The sequence below is a fragment of the Macrobrachium nipponense genome, chromosome 12, assembly GCF_015104395.2.
Source record: "Macrobrachium nipponense isolate FS-2020 chromosome 12, ASM1510439v2, whole genome shotgun sequence".
In the NCBI taxonomy this organism is placed as follows: Eukaryota; Metazoa; Arthropoda; class Malacostraca; order Decapoda; family Palaemonidae; genus Macrobrachium; species Macrobrachium nipponense.
This window is the reverse complement of record NC_087205.1, coordinates 101,296,066-101,308,565: the sequence shown is the minus strand read 5'-3', so window position 1 is coordinate 101,308,565 and position 12,500 is coordinate 101,296,066. Positions and strand designations below refer to the sequence as shown.

The window sequence follows — 12,500 nt, the reverse complement described above, 5'->3', positions numbered from 1 at the left end:
TATTATTTATTTAAATATTTATTTATTTATTTATTTATTTATTTATTTATTTCATATTTCGGATATGTGGCGCATATATTTCTGTCAGTGTACGTTCGTCTATCTCAGGCATTCGCCTTGGGTATCCTCTGGGGCTGAGGTTGTTGCGGGGAAAGTTGGGTGGGGGGTGGCGGGGTTGGGGCGGGGGTGGGGGTTGAATCCCGGTTTTAGCGATGAGGGCGTTAAGAGTGCGTGTGTAAGGGAGCCTGCGTGGCATAATAACAGGGAATGTGGGTGATGTTAACAGGCCTTTCATAGTTATGGCACGGGCACCAAACTACTTTTTGCCATGCAATGCGCCTCGCTTTTTTTCCCCCTTTTTGCTCTCTCACCTTTTTTTATATATATTACACAACACACACACACACACATATATATATGTGTATATATATATCTATATATTAATACATACGTATAGTATAGTGGTATATATATATATATATATAAAATACATACATATAGTATATATTGATATATATGTATATATATATATCGTATATATATAATATATATATATATACATGTTTATAATATATATAATATATAATATTAATACTACTATATGTATATAGTATATAATATGTATATATATATCTCTTTATATATATATATTATTTATATATACTATATATATAAATTTAGCATTTCTAAGATTAAGTATACTCGGTCCTGTGTTGTTTTTGATCAAGCTGGTCCTTTTATGCCAGCACGGGCTCTTGCTCATAGAGCATCCCTAAGCGTCTCGTGATAAAGATAAAATCTAAAAAATCACAACCGGGATATATAAATGTTAATAACTTCAGGGCGTCTAAATATGAAAGTGTGAAAATGACTTTTCATGCTTATGCATTATAATATGAATATATATATATTCATATGTATAATTAGGAAAATGTCATTTTCACACTTTCATATTTAGACGCCCTGAAGTTATTAACATTTATTCCCGTTTGCGATTTTTCAGATTTTATCTTTATCACGAGACGCTTAGGGATGCTCTATGAGTAAGAGCCCGTGCTGGCATAAAAGGACCAGCTTGATCAAAAACAACAAAGAACCCCGAGTATATTAATTTTTAGAATACTAGGTGTTTATTTGACATTGGCAATCAACCTTATCTCATCAGTGGATTGCGCCACGAGATTTATTTATTTATGAAAAGGCTGTGATAGCTTCGGGTCAATGGAGATCTGGTTTTATCTAATTCGAGGTGATGGGAATCCGTCTCCCCAGAGGTCGGTGTATTGAGGGTTAACATTATTTCGCGATGATTTTAAGAATAAAATAAAAAGAATTTTTCATTTACGTCTTCTCTCCCACTTGAGGAAAGCAACAAAACCTGTTTTTTCACATTAGAGTCGTTTCAGTTTGTGTCTTTTGTTTAAACGAGAAAGATTATTAGCGTGAATTCCTTTTTTATTTATTCTTTTACTCTAAGAGGCTTCTGATATGCCATTTCATTTTTTTTTTTTTGCTGCCGCATTCTCAATGAATACATCGATTATGGTTTACACATCAAGTCTTTTATGAATGTAGATATAACGCATAAATGTGTACGGTGCTTCTATTCAAAATAATTACTAGCGGCTGTCCTTGCTAACTCGCTATAAAAGCTATTTATAACATAGTCATGATTATATGTAACAATACTTGACATTAGTAGTATTTATAAGGTTGATAGTTTACAAACCGTCAAAATAGGTCGACTGTCATTATACCCTTGAAGCGGGGTATACTAGAAAAGTGATAGCATTAAAAAAAAAATACTCGTAGGTCGACCGTCATAGCTCTAGAAGGGGCTTCTAGAAAAGTGACGACGGCATCCGAGACAATGAAACGTTTAAGGAAATGGAATTAATTCGATTTATTTTGAAGCCCAAAAGCGACTTCCAATGCGCTTTATTTTTATCAGCCGCTGCTCTCGTAACGGAACCCCACAAGCGACTTCCTTCTTCCCAGGAGAATCGTCAGCATTATGATGGACGATTTGGCTGGAGAATTATCGATAAACAGATTACCCGGTGGCCAGAGGTTCCACTGGCTAAATGGTCAAGTTCCCCTTTTTTGTTGTGCACATTCACTCTCCAACAGACATTCAGATCCTTCCGGGATCTTTGTGGTTAAGTAGACTCGGCTTTTCGGCGTGGAATCCTTCAAAACTTGGCCGAGTCCTTAACTCTTTTGGTCATGATGTCTTCAACAGACTGTAAGAGACAGCTTTACTTTGCGAAACATTTCTATGCATTTTTGTATTCTGTGACTCGTGTCACGAAATAAGATAACTTTTAGGGTAATTTACCCCGCACTTTTATAATGGTAGAAGGCGAGATGATGATACAGAGCAGGGTTATTGTAAAACACTTGCAATAAGTATTCGCTGCTTAAAATTATTCGCGTATTACGATATTGCAATAACGATAATCTAATTAATATACGTCAGGGAGAATTACTCCGGAATATGAATTCCGAAACAGGTTTGCTTACTCATATGAAAAATCATAAAATTTCTTTTACTTACCAAAAACACGTTGGTGCTGCCCCACACATTTCTGAATTTGAGGTGAACGCGCTTGATCTGAGATGATAAACTAATTATGTGAGCAGGCCTAAATTGCATTTGGACGAGCCTTACCTTTTTGTTAATGTGTATTAAACGGATTAGCTCTTGTTTGAAATAGCAGTAACCTCTGGGTGGCGCTCAAATTCTTCGAAGCTTTCAAATATCTAATCTTCGGTCTTTCCTTCAATCATTTATTGTGGTATCATCTTATTCTTTTCGTGAGGAGAATTGTCTTCATTATGTACCTGCTCAGTTACGTGTTTATTTCGACAGGTGATAATGTACTGAATTCCACGTTTTGGAGCCAATTTTAATTTAGCTGATTTTTTTTTATATTATTCTTTAAATTCTACGAATAAACATGTAGTCATCACGGGCCTGATATACTGTGAAACGACTGTCTGATTATGCATTATAATAACAGTATTTATTGTGTTACGGAATTTCAGTGAAACTGTAGCATTTTAGTTAAAGATAATTTAATACCCTCCCCGCCAGATTTTGATCTTTTTGTCCGTCATGCAACTATTGCCTTGGGTTCAGTGACTTTACAGCATTCGGAAATATACTAGAAACGTTTTGCTAAAGATCATGGTAAGAGATCCAGGTATTTATGATGCTTTATTTTTGTTAGATGTGTTTTCGTCTTATAATCTCTCTCTCTCTCTCTCTTCAGTCTCCATCCTCTCTCTCTCGTCTCTCTTCTCTCTCTCTCTCTCTCTCTCTCTCTCTCTCTCTCTCTCTCTCTCTCTATCCATCCATTTCCCCGAAGCAATAGTTGTATAATGGGCAATATGGACGCAGTCTGACGGAGAGACGTTTTAAAATATCCTCACCTAAAAAGCTACAATTTCACTGCAATTCCGGAGCACAATAAATACTGTTTTATACGGTATGATTAGACACCGTCGTTTCACAGTATGTTAGGAGACTGATGTCTGCGTGCGTATTCGTAAAGCGGAAAAATAATAATGATAACAGTAGTTTTAAAAAATCAGCTAAAATGAAATTCGTTCTAACACCTGAGCTTCAGTACATCAACACCTGGAGGAGAAATAAACAAGAAACACTAAAATTCTGGGTAGGGCTGTATTTTCCGGCTGCTTTCTATAGCTTTCAGAACTGTCATCGGTATCGCACCAACGACAAGTTGCTGTTGTTGCGGTAATTATATTTACTGATAACAAAGTTGCTTTTGTCGTTGTCAGATCCCTAAGTATTCTACCGATTTCTATGTCTCCTGTTGTCTCGTCTCTCCTACTACCTCTCTTTTTCCTTGTCCCCTTTCACCTAAGCTCCTCCATCTCCTTCATTTAGGAATTCTCTCTCAACCTTAACGCTTCCCCAGCACCCCCGCCCCAACCAATTGCTCTCAGTTCCCCCCCCCCCTTCCCCCCCCCCCCCACCCCCACCCATCCCATCCTTCCCAACCTACCACCACCACCCGGAGTCCCGGAGTAGTCCTCTGGGGAGGCAATTATTTGCATGTGTACCGGCCCCCCTGCTAAACTCCAGGGAGTGAACACGCCTTGTTACAGCACCAAGCCCAAGCTCTGGGAGAACCTCGGTAATGACGAACCGGTGTTGTCCTATTATTCCGTCGCCCTCGAAATTTAAATATGTATATTTCGGTTATGTCTCTCTACAACGCCTTTTCTCCTCCTCCTCCTCCTCATTCTATCCCCTGTCCTCCTGCCTCCCCTCCTCCCTAAGTTGTGAATTACTGATGGCCTTTCGGCTAAGGACAAGAGAAGGAAGGAAGGATGCGTTGTGACGTCACGTTGTTCTTTCTGGTAATGTGTGTCACTTATTGTATTTTATTGTACTTATATTCTCTTACCTTTCGATGAATTTCTGGTACCTATCTTTTTGGGGAAGTTCTGGCAATTATTCTGCTTTGCTTAGAGTGTCGCCATGCTTGTATGAATTGTATGACGGGCCGAAAATTACTAACAGCTGAAAGGGAAGGAGTTAGGTCTGGTCAGTGCTTAGGCGGGTGACCATCAAGGAATGCCAGACACCGTTGGAACGCCGTTGCTTAGTGTTCTCATCCCAATAACGGCTAAAGAAATAAATAGGAATAAGTTGCTGGAGATAACCCCGCTTAGGGGAAAAAGTTTTTGTTGTGGGGTAATATATATATATAATATATATATATATATATATATTCTAAAATGTATAATGCGTGTTTTTCTTTTGTCAACTAATTTAAAAAAAAATGGATTACTAGGTCATGAATGAGTTCAACCATTACCAGAAATTATACAAATCACCGCAATTTGCTACTTGTAGACCTAAATTTTCAACGGTAAAGACGTGATCTATATATATTTTTATTTTTCCAAGCAGTCAAGTAAAAACAAATCCATTTCATTGCGTAGCCACGCAATATTAGATAGATAAATAGGGAAACTAGAAACACACGCAAGGAAGAAGCAAGCACAAAAGGCAATCCACCTCTGGCCATTTCATATCCTTGCCGTCATTAATTTATCCCCCAGTGCCAGTGGGTGGGCGTTGAGTATTGCCGTAATGCCAGGGGCGTGGTCGTCTGGCAGAACCTTATTACCGTTGGCACAGGAGGGCGCAACAATTTTCCATTTAACATAGCGTTGTGGCCCTGTGAAAGATACCGTGAAAGGTGGCGTGTGGGACCTACCTCACTTTCTCTCTCACTCTCTCTCTCTCTCTCGCTGCCACCCTGGCTGGCTGGTGGCTGCGTGGCGCTATATACCTCTCACAAGGGTTTTCTGGCACTCCCTCCCGTCCCTCCCTCCCTGGCACTCCCCCCCCCCCCCACCCCCCCCCGCCCACACACACACACACACATACTCGCTCTGCGGTGGGAGGGATAAAGGTGGCAGTTTGTATCGTTTCGGAGAGATGACACGAGCGAAAGGGAAGACCTAAAGAATAAGAAGAAGAAGAAGAGAGAAGGCGGAGGTAGGTAGTAACGATATAGGGCTTAAGAGAAGCGAGAGTGGAGGTTAAGATAAAAACGTTCGAGGAGTCTGGGATGTCCCATCTCTTCCCCACCTTCCTCCCCCCTTCTCCCCTCCCCTTCCCCCTTCCTCCAACCCGCCCCCTTCACACCCCCAGATACCAATGAGTTTTGGAGGTTTATTTAGCTATGCCCACGAGTGCCATTATCCACTGTATATAAACTGGCTTTGAATGCAGGATTCGGAGAGGCACCTGCGTTCAAATTGACTCGCTCCTTCAGGCTGCCCTTCTTTGCTCTGATCGTTTCGCTGCCTTTTTTCTCTCTCTCTCTCTCTCTCCTTTCGCGACTAATTACGGCTTTATTAGGTCATATTTTTTTTGCAGTCAATAAGGTCATTTTTTTGGTGACAAAGTTGCTAAATAGATACTGAAAGACGTTTAAATTATTATTTTTTTATCATGAACGTTTGTTGCAGTTGCAAGTTACCTGACTGTCGTTGCTTTCATCTGGCAAATATTTTTGAAACTGCTTTGCTATTCACGGAAGAAAGAAAGAATAGGTGAAATACATACATACATACATACATATATACATACATACATATATACATACATACATACAAGTGTGCATGTATGCATATTGAAACTAAAGAATATTCAGCCTTCCATTATGATATTTTGCCGCCACCTCTCAGCTCTTGTCTGTCATTCTCGCTCCGTCTTGAATTGCATTTGTTTTCGCTGTCTATTTATCCTCACGATGTTTACATCACTTGGGAATGGCGACCCTGAACGTAGTTCCTACCAAAAGGCGCCAGCGAAGATGCAATGCATTGCTACCTCAGTGCTTTTCATCTTGCATTTTAACACATTTTTTATTTGTTTATTAATTTATTTCATTTATTTTTTATTTTAAATAATGAGATCTCTTTTTTTCTGTATTTCCCTTTACCTCCTCTTAGTTTTTTCCTAATGAATACCATATTCTTTGGAATCTTGAATTTCAAGTCAGTGGCCCCTGTGGTGTGCTTGTTCCATATAAATAGGTTTCATTTACTGAATAACGATGGTAATATCTCTCTCTATCTCTTCTTTCACACATTTTCACGTGATATGCGTGATCTACAGCTGTTATAAATGGCAAATAAATCCAGGGACTCTAATTGGTCATCGGTCAGTATTAAACTTAAACTTAGGACACCCAAGAGATATTGGTATATTTTTTTTAACCTCTTTTGTGCTTTTATTTGTTTTTTATTTATCTTTTAGCAAACTTATTGCAAATAACCTTTTTAGAATTAGGTTGCACCGTGCCACATTTCTTTTTACTGATAATCCGGTCTAAGAAGTACAGGTTACTGAAGATCTTTTACCAGTGAATAAGTCACAATGCAAATTATGTTCATACAGAAAGGAAAAGTCTTCTTATAAATCATCATGATTGCATCAACGTGGAACTTTGCTTCAATTAAGTCTTTTAATGAAGGGTTTTGTCGGTACAATCCTGCTTGCAACTCATTTTCCGGTAAAGTTGAACTTGAAATATCTTGGTAAATATATCGGTAACGGCAAATTTGCCGTAGATTTTATCATGCTCTTCGTACGAGGCATATTGAGTAGAAAAATAAGAAAACCTCCAAATTCGAGGACTAGTAAAAAAACACTTTTTGAGTTACGTGGTTATTATTTTTCTCCGTTAACCCAAATAGCCCACACTTTCGAATTGTGACCAATGCGTCATCTTCATTATTGTTAATTTGGACAATAGTAGGTAAAGCGGTAACACACTGCTCGTATAAATTGCACGATTTATCTGTAGCGTCCAAGTGGAAAAGTTGTTAATAATTTAACATAAAATACATCTATTATTTATGTAATCCGAATACTCTACACTGTATCCTCTATATAACCGTCTATGTATATCCTATTTCCTATGACTCTTGAACTAAATGTGTCAACGTATTTACGAATTACTTTGTCCGCTCCCTTTTCTGCTTACAGTGGTCCACGCGTCACAATTCAATTTGCGATGCCTCATGGTCTCTGAGATGAGAGAGCTTATAGGTTTTGAAGATCTTAGATATTTCAGCGGTTTTCATATTTTCTTTTTCCTGTTTTTTTATGGGAAAATCGAATAAATTTTAGTAAAGGTTATGATTTGTATTATTAACAGGGAAAAGAAAGTCTTTGGGTGTATGAATTTTCAAGTCTTGATATCTTTGCTAAAAGACTTCAGGAATAAGAAGAAATATACATGCAAGCAGCACTAAACCAAAAATTTTTTTTTTTTTTTTTTTTTTTTTACCTGTTAAAAAAGAATTCTTTTATATGAATTATTTACTTTCATTTTTATCTATTTGTTTGTTGATTTGTTGATTTATTTTTAAATTTGTTAATAAGTGGTCCCATTACTTTCTGTTACTTCTTTCTAATGAACACCATATTATTTGGAAGCTTCAATTTCAAGTTACTGGCCCCTGTGGGCTTATTCCGTATGAGAAGGGTTCATTGTTCGAATGTAATAATAATAATAATAATAATAATAATAATAATAATAATAATAATAATAATAATAATGCGAAAATAGGCATAAATAATAATTTGTACGCAGCAAAGAATACGATTTACAAGCAGAAATTATAAGCAGAACTACTTGATTGGTGTCAGTGATTTTAAGATTCTTTCAAATATTTTTCCATCCATATCTATATTTTCATAGTCTGAATTAATTTTTTTTTTTTTTCACAAACACCAAGCTATGGAATTCTTTGTTTTCTTGCCTGTTCCCTGATTCCTCTGGTGTTTATTTTTAGTGGTTCCCTTTGGTCTGGACTTGGAAGAATTTAGGTTACCTGTTCCATGGTCCTGGAAATTGGTTGGTTTTGGCGAGGCTTATTCCTGATTGCCAAGGTTTGTTGCAAGTTTCACTAAACGCTTGGCTTCTACGAAGCTAGGATGTTAAGACTGCGCTTGGCCCTTCCCTCTTATCCGGACCTGTACAGTTTTTTTTTTTTCTCATAAGCAAGAAAAAATACAAATGTAGGAACTTGCTTTTAGAAGTAAAAAAAAAAAAAAAAAAAAAAAAAAAAAAAAAAAAAAAAAAAAAAAGAGGAAGGGAAAGAAAGTGCTCATATTTCTCAGGCACCTTGTTGCAGTAGTAGTAGGAAGAGCTGGGTTGATGTTGGAGGATGGGGAGGAGGATCAGGAGGAGGAGGAGGATGTGGTGGTGGTGGTGGTGGACCTCTTTAAAGCTTGGCCTTACTTTGAGACCCGGACTTCCAGTAAACAGATTCCAAAGGGAGACAAATAATGAAGTCCCCAGGGTGGCAGGGACAGGAAAAGCTCGCGTCTTAAGTCATTCTTGTGCGACCCGGAACTGAATCCATCGCTTCTCTTGGGCCAGTTTAGAAAGAGCATAGTAATGAGGAGAAAATACCAAGACACCATTATGTACTAGAGAAAAAGGCCGGGAAGTAGTAGAAAAATAACCGAAAAACATACCAGGAAGACGGTATACAGGAACAGAATACTGCCAAGTATGTTATTGTTTATGTTTATAAGAACTGGTGGGATTTAATAACGTTTCGACAAAGATAACCTAACCTGTAGGGAATCGGTAGTGGAGATGAACAGAATTCAATGTATTGAAGTATGGGTTAATTTAGAGAGAGAGAGAGAGAGAGAGAGAGAGAGAGAGAGAGAGAGAGAGAGAGAGAGAGAGCGTTTTACCACTTCAGTGAAAAAGTAACAGAATTACAAGAGAGAGAGAGAGAGAGAGAGAGAGAGAGAGAGAGAGAGCGTTTTTCCACTACAGCGAAAAAATAACAGAGTTACAAGAGAGAGAGAGAGAGAGAGAGAGAGAGAAAGTGAAAGGGGGGGGGGGGGGGGGGGGGGGGGGGGGGGGGGGGGTGATGGAGCCAGGTACGTGATGTCCCCAGGGAAGGCGCCCTTCCTTAGCCGTCTTCGTCGTCGTCGTCTGGAGTCGCTGGTGCGGCCCCTTGGGATCTTGTTACACCGTCAGCTTGCTCTGAGGTCCTCCTCCTCCTCCTCCTCCTCCTCTTCTCCTTCTCACTTCAGTGCCAGTGGTGTTCGCCTCTTTCTCCCCAGCCTTCTTTCCTGGATGCTTAGCAGAGGCCGGGGGAGCCCTGAGCGATGTGATTCAGTGGTCGTTCGTTTATTCTCTCTCTCTCTCTCTCTCTCTCTCTTCTCTCCTCTTTCTCTCTCTTTTTTTTTTTTTTTTTTTTTTTTTTTTTTTTTTTGATACACCGGAAATGAATATTGAATCGCGTCCCGTGTTTGGATTTACATATTACTTTTCATGTTCCGCGGAAATGAGGTGTATAGTGCTACTACAGGGCATGAAGTTGGGAAAGGAACGAAAAAGGGGTATAGAGGGAAATATCAATAGGGGGGGGGGGGGGGGGGGGGGGGGGGGGGGGGGGGGGGGGGTGGGGGGGGGGGAGGATCCTCAATCAAGCGACTTCGTTGTGAATCATTGCTTTGTAGTTCATGTATATGAGAACAGTTTCCATAAGGATTATATGTTGGCGCTTAATTATGTTTGAATAGGCTTCTGTCGGTTACTGTTGGGTTGACTGGTGGCTACAAGACAAAGCTCGCGCGATCCTTACGCAATGACCGTAGTATGTGCGTGGAAATAAAGTCAGACCTGAACTACATTTTACACATTTTATATTACATATATATATATATATATATATATATATATATATATATACACATACATACATACATACATATACATACATACATATATACATACATATACATAATATAAATCCTGAATTTCCAGTATTAATCTAGAGAGGAGCTATAGTAGACATTTTATTTTAGCTTTTTATTTTTTTGGGGGGTACTGCTTGTCATAGTTTTCATTACTCTTTCATCCTTTCTCTAAGCATTATGAAGTAATATTTCGATTCCTAATCCGTCTTTCTAGTTTGTGTATAATAGTACCTAACAATGGTCTCTCTCAAAACGGTGTCGTTCATCTCTTCAGAATCTGTACGAAACAAATCCTTGCAAGGGACATTCGACAGGATTCCTTCTTGCCAGTGGGTTACGTGATAACCATATTTACCCGGGGTATGCATTGCAAACGGATTAAAGGAACTTCACTCTTACCATTTCCTTCATTGTTCTTAGCACCACTCCTAGTCTTGTAGCTGTCAGGTAATTAAGATAATTATTATCTGCGTTTTGGAATACTTCCTAATTATGTATTTTTCTTTTTTCACAGGAGGTCGCTCCGATGACGAAGAGAGCATTGGATCACTTGATTCAGGTAAGTGCCTCTTGCAAAATGCTCTAATTTTACGACCAATTTTTATGTAAATAGTAATACTTTTTACAGTTTTTATTATTCACGTCATGCGGTGGACGAAATTAAGAAAGATTTTTCTGTTTTATGGTATTTTCGCTGAAAAGATTCAAGTAGCACTTAGACTTCTCAGGAGAAAAGGTGGAAAATTGCCACTTATCTGGAGATCACCTGAGCAGAATACATTTGAATTGATAAGAATCCAGAAATCTGTTCGCTGGCATTAAGATTTTTGAGCTTCACCAATTCGGATTAGGGGAAAATAAGAGTTGGGTAGTTTCTCAAAACTAGCCTTGTATTTTAATTAGCTTCAACGCTCTGATAACTTCGCATATCGCGCTTTTGTGTCTGGTTGTGAATAGGTTTGTGAATCATTGGCAGAGTTGAGGCATTTCCGATTTCCCCTACAATAAATTATTTTTTTTAAGCATAAATCCCTAAAACATTTTTATTCTCTCAAACCTAATTCTATTTGTTTTTCACAGAGCTGGTGGAGGGTCATGAATATATTGATTCGCAGAGGACCCTCCTTTGATAATTCTCTATATAAAAGTCAGAGTTGGCTGGACATTCAATCTCAATTTTTTCACGGTTTTTAGATCCCCTTGTAAATGCAATTTGCAAAATGATTGTTTTGAGGGAGAGACTTTTTTTCCTTTCCCGAAGAAAATATTTCATTTTACTATTCAAATTCCTTTTTCACTTTTTTTTTTCTGCGGTCTTGTATATATTTATCAGAAATATAGATGGAATCGCGGGACGCTCTTGTGAGAGAAATAAATTGATAAATTGTCGGCGTCGCCATTTTTTTTTTATGCGAAAGAATTCGGAGATTAAAAGGCCTGAAGTGTGATGTAATGAAGAGATTGAATCGGGGTTACATGAAAGTCGCTTATCAAACTCTCTCTCTCTCTCTCTCTCTCTCTCTCTCTCTCTCTCTCTCTCTCTCTCTCTTTTGATAATTTTGTCTGATTTATGTGTACGTGTGTAAATATCTGATTATTTGGCGATTTTTTTTTTATTCCGTGTAGTCTTCTGTTTATTTGATATATATATATATATATATATATTATATATATATATAAAAATATATATATATATATATATATATATATATATATATATATATGTATGTATGTATGTATATATATATATATATATATATATATATATATATATATATATATATATATATATATATATATATATGTATGATATATATTTATATATATATATATATATATATATATATATATATATATATATATATATATATTTTATATATACATATAGCCCGGTGAATAGAAGACTACACTGAATAAAAAAAAATCGCCAGATAATCAGCTTATATGCAAACGTACACATAAAATTGAACCTTAAAAGTTTTATTAAGACAGAGAGAGAGAGAGAGAGAGATGAGACGAGAAGAGAGAGAGAGGTTCGATAAGCGACTTTCATGTTATACCGATTCAACGGATTATGTCATTTTATATATATATATGTGTGTAATATATATATATATATATATATATATATATATATATATATATATATATATATATACACACATATATATATATATAATGACATAATCACTCAATTTCCTGAAAGAAACCG

General features: G+C 37.4%; 1 protein-coding gene across 2 annotated transcripts in view; it reads left to right on the top strand.

Moving 5' to 3' along the window:
• LOC135224705 (inhibitor of growth protein 1 homolog) overlaps positions 1–12,500 on the top strand; it is a 642,357-nt gene that overhangs the window by 201,434 nt on the left and 428,423 nt on the right. For both annotated transcript variants that reach the window (XM_064263978.1, XM_064263977.1), the window contains one exon: positions 10,803–10,847. In XM_064263978.1, coding sequence (XP_064120048.1) covers positions 10,803–10,847 — 45 coding nt within the window. The remainder of the gene's footprint in view (positions 1–10,802; positions 10,848–12,500) is intronic.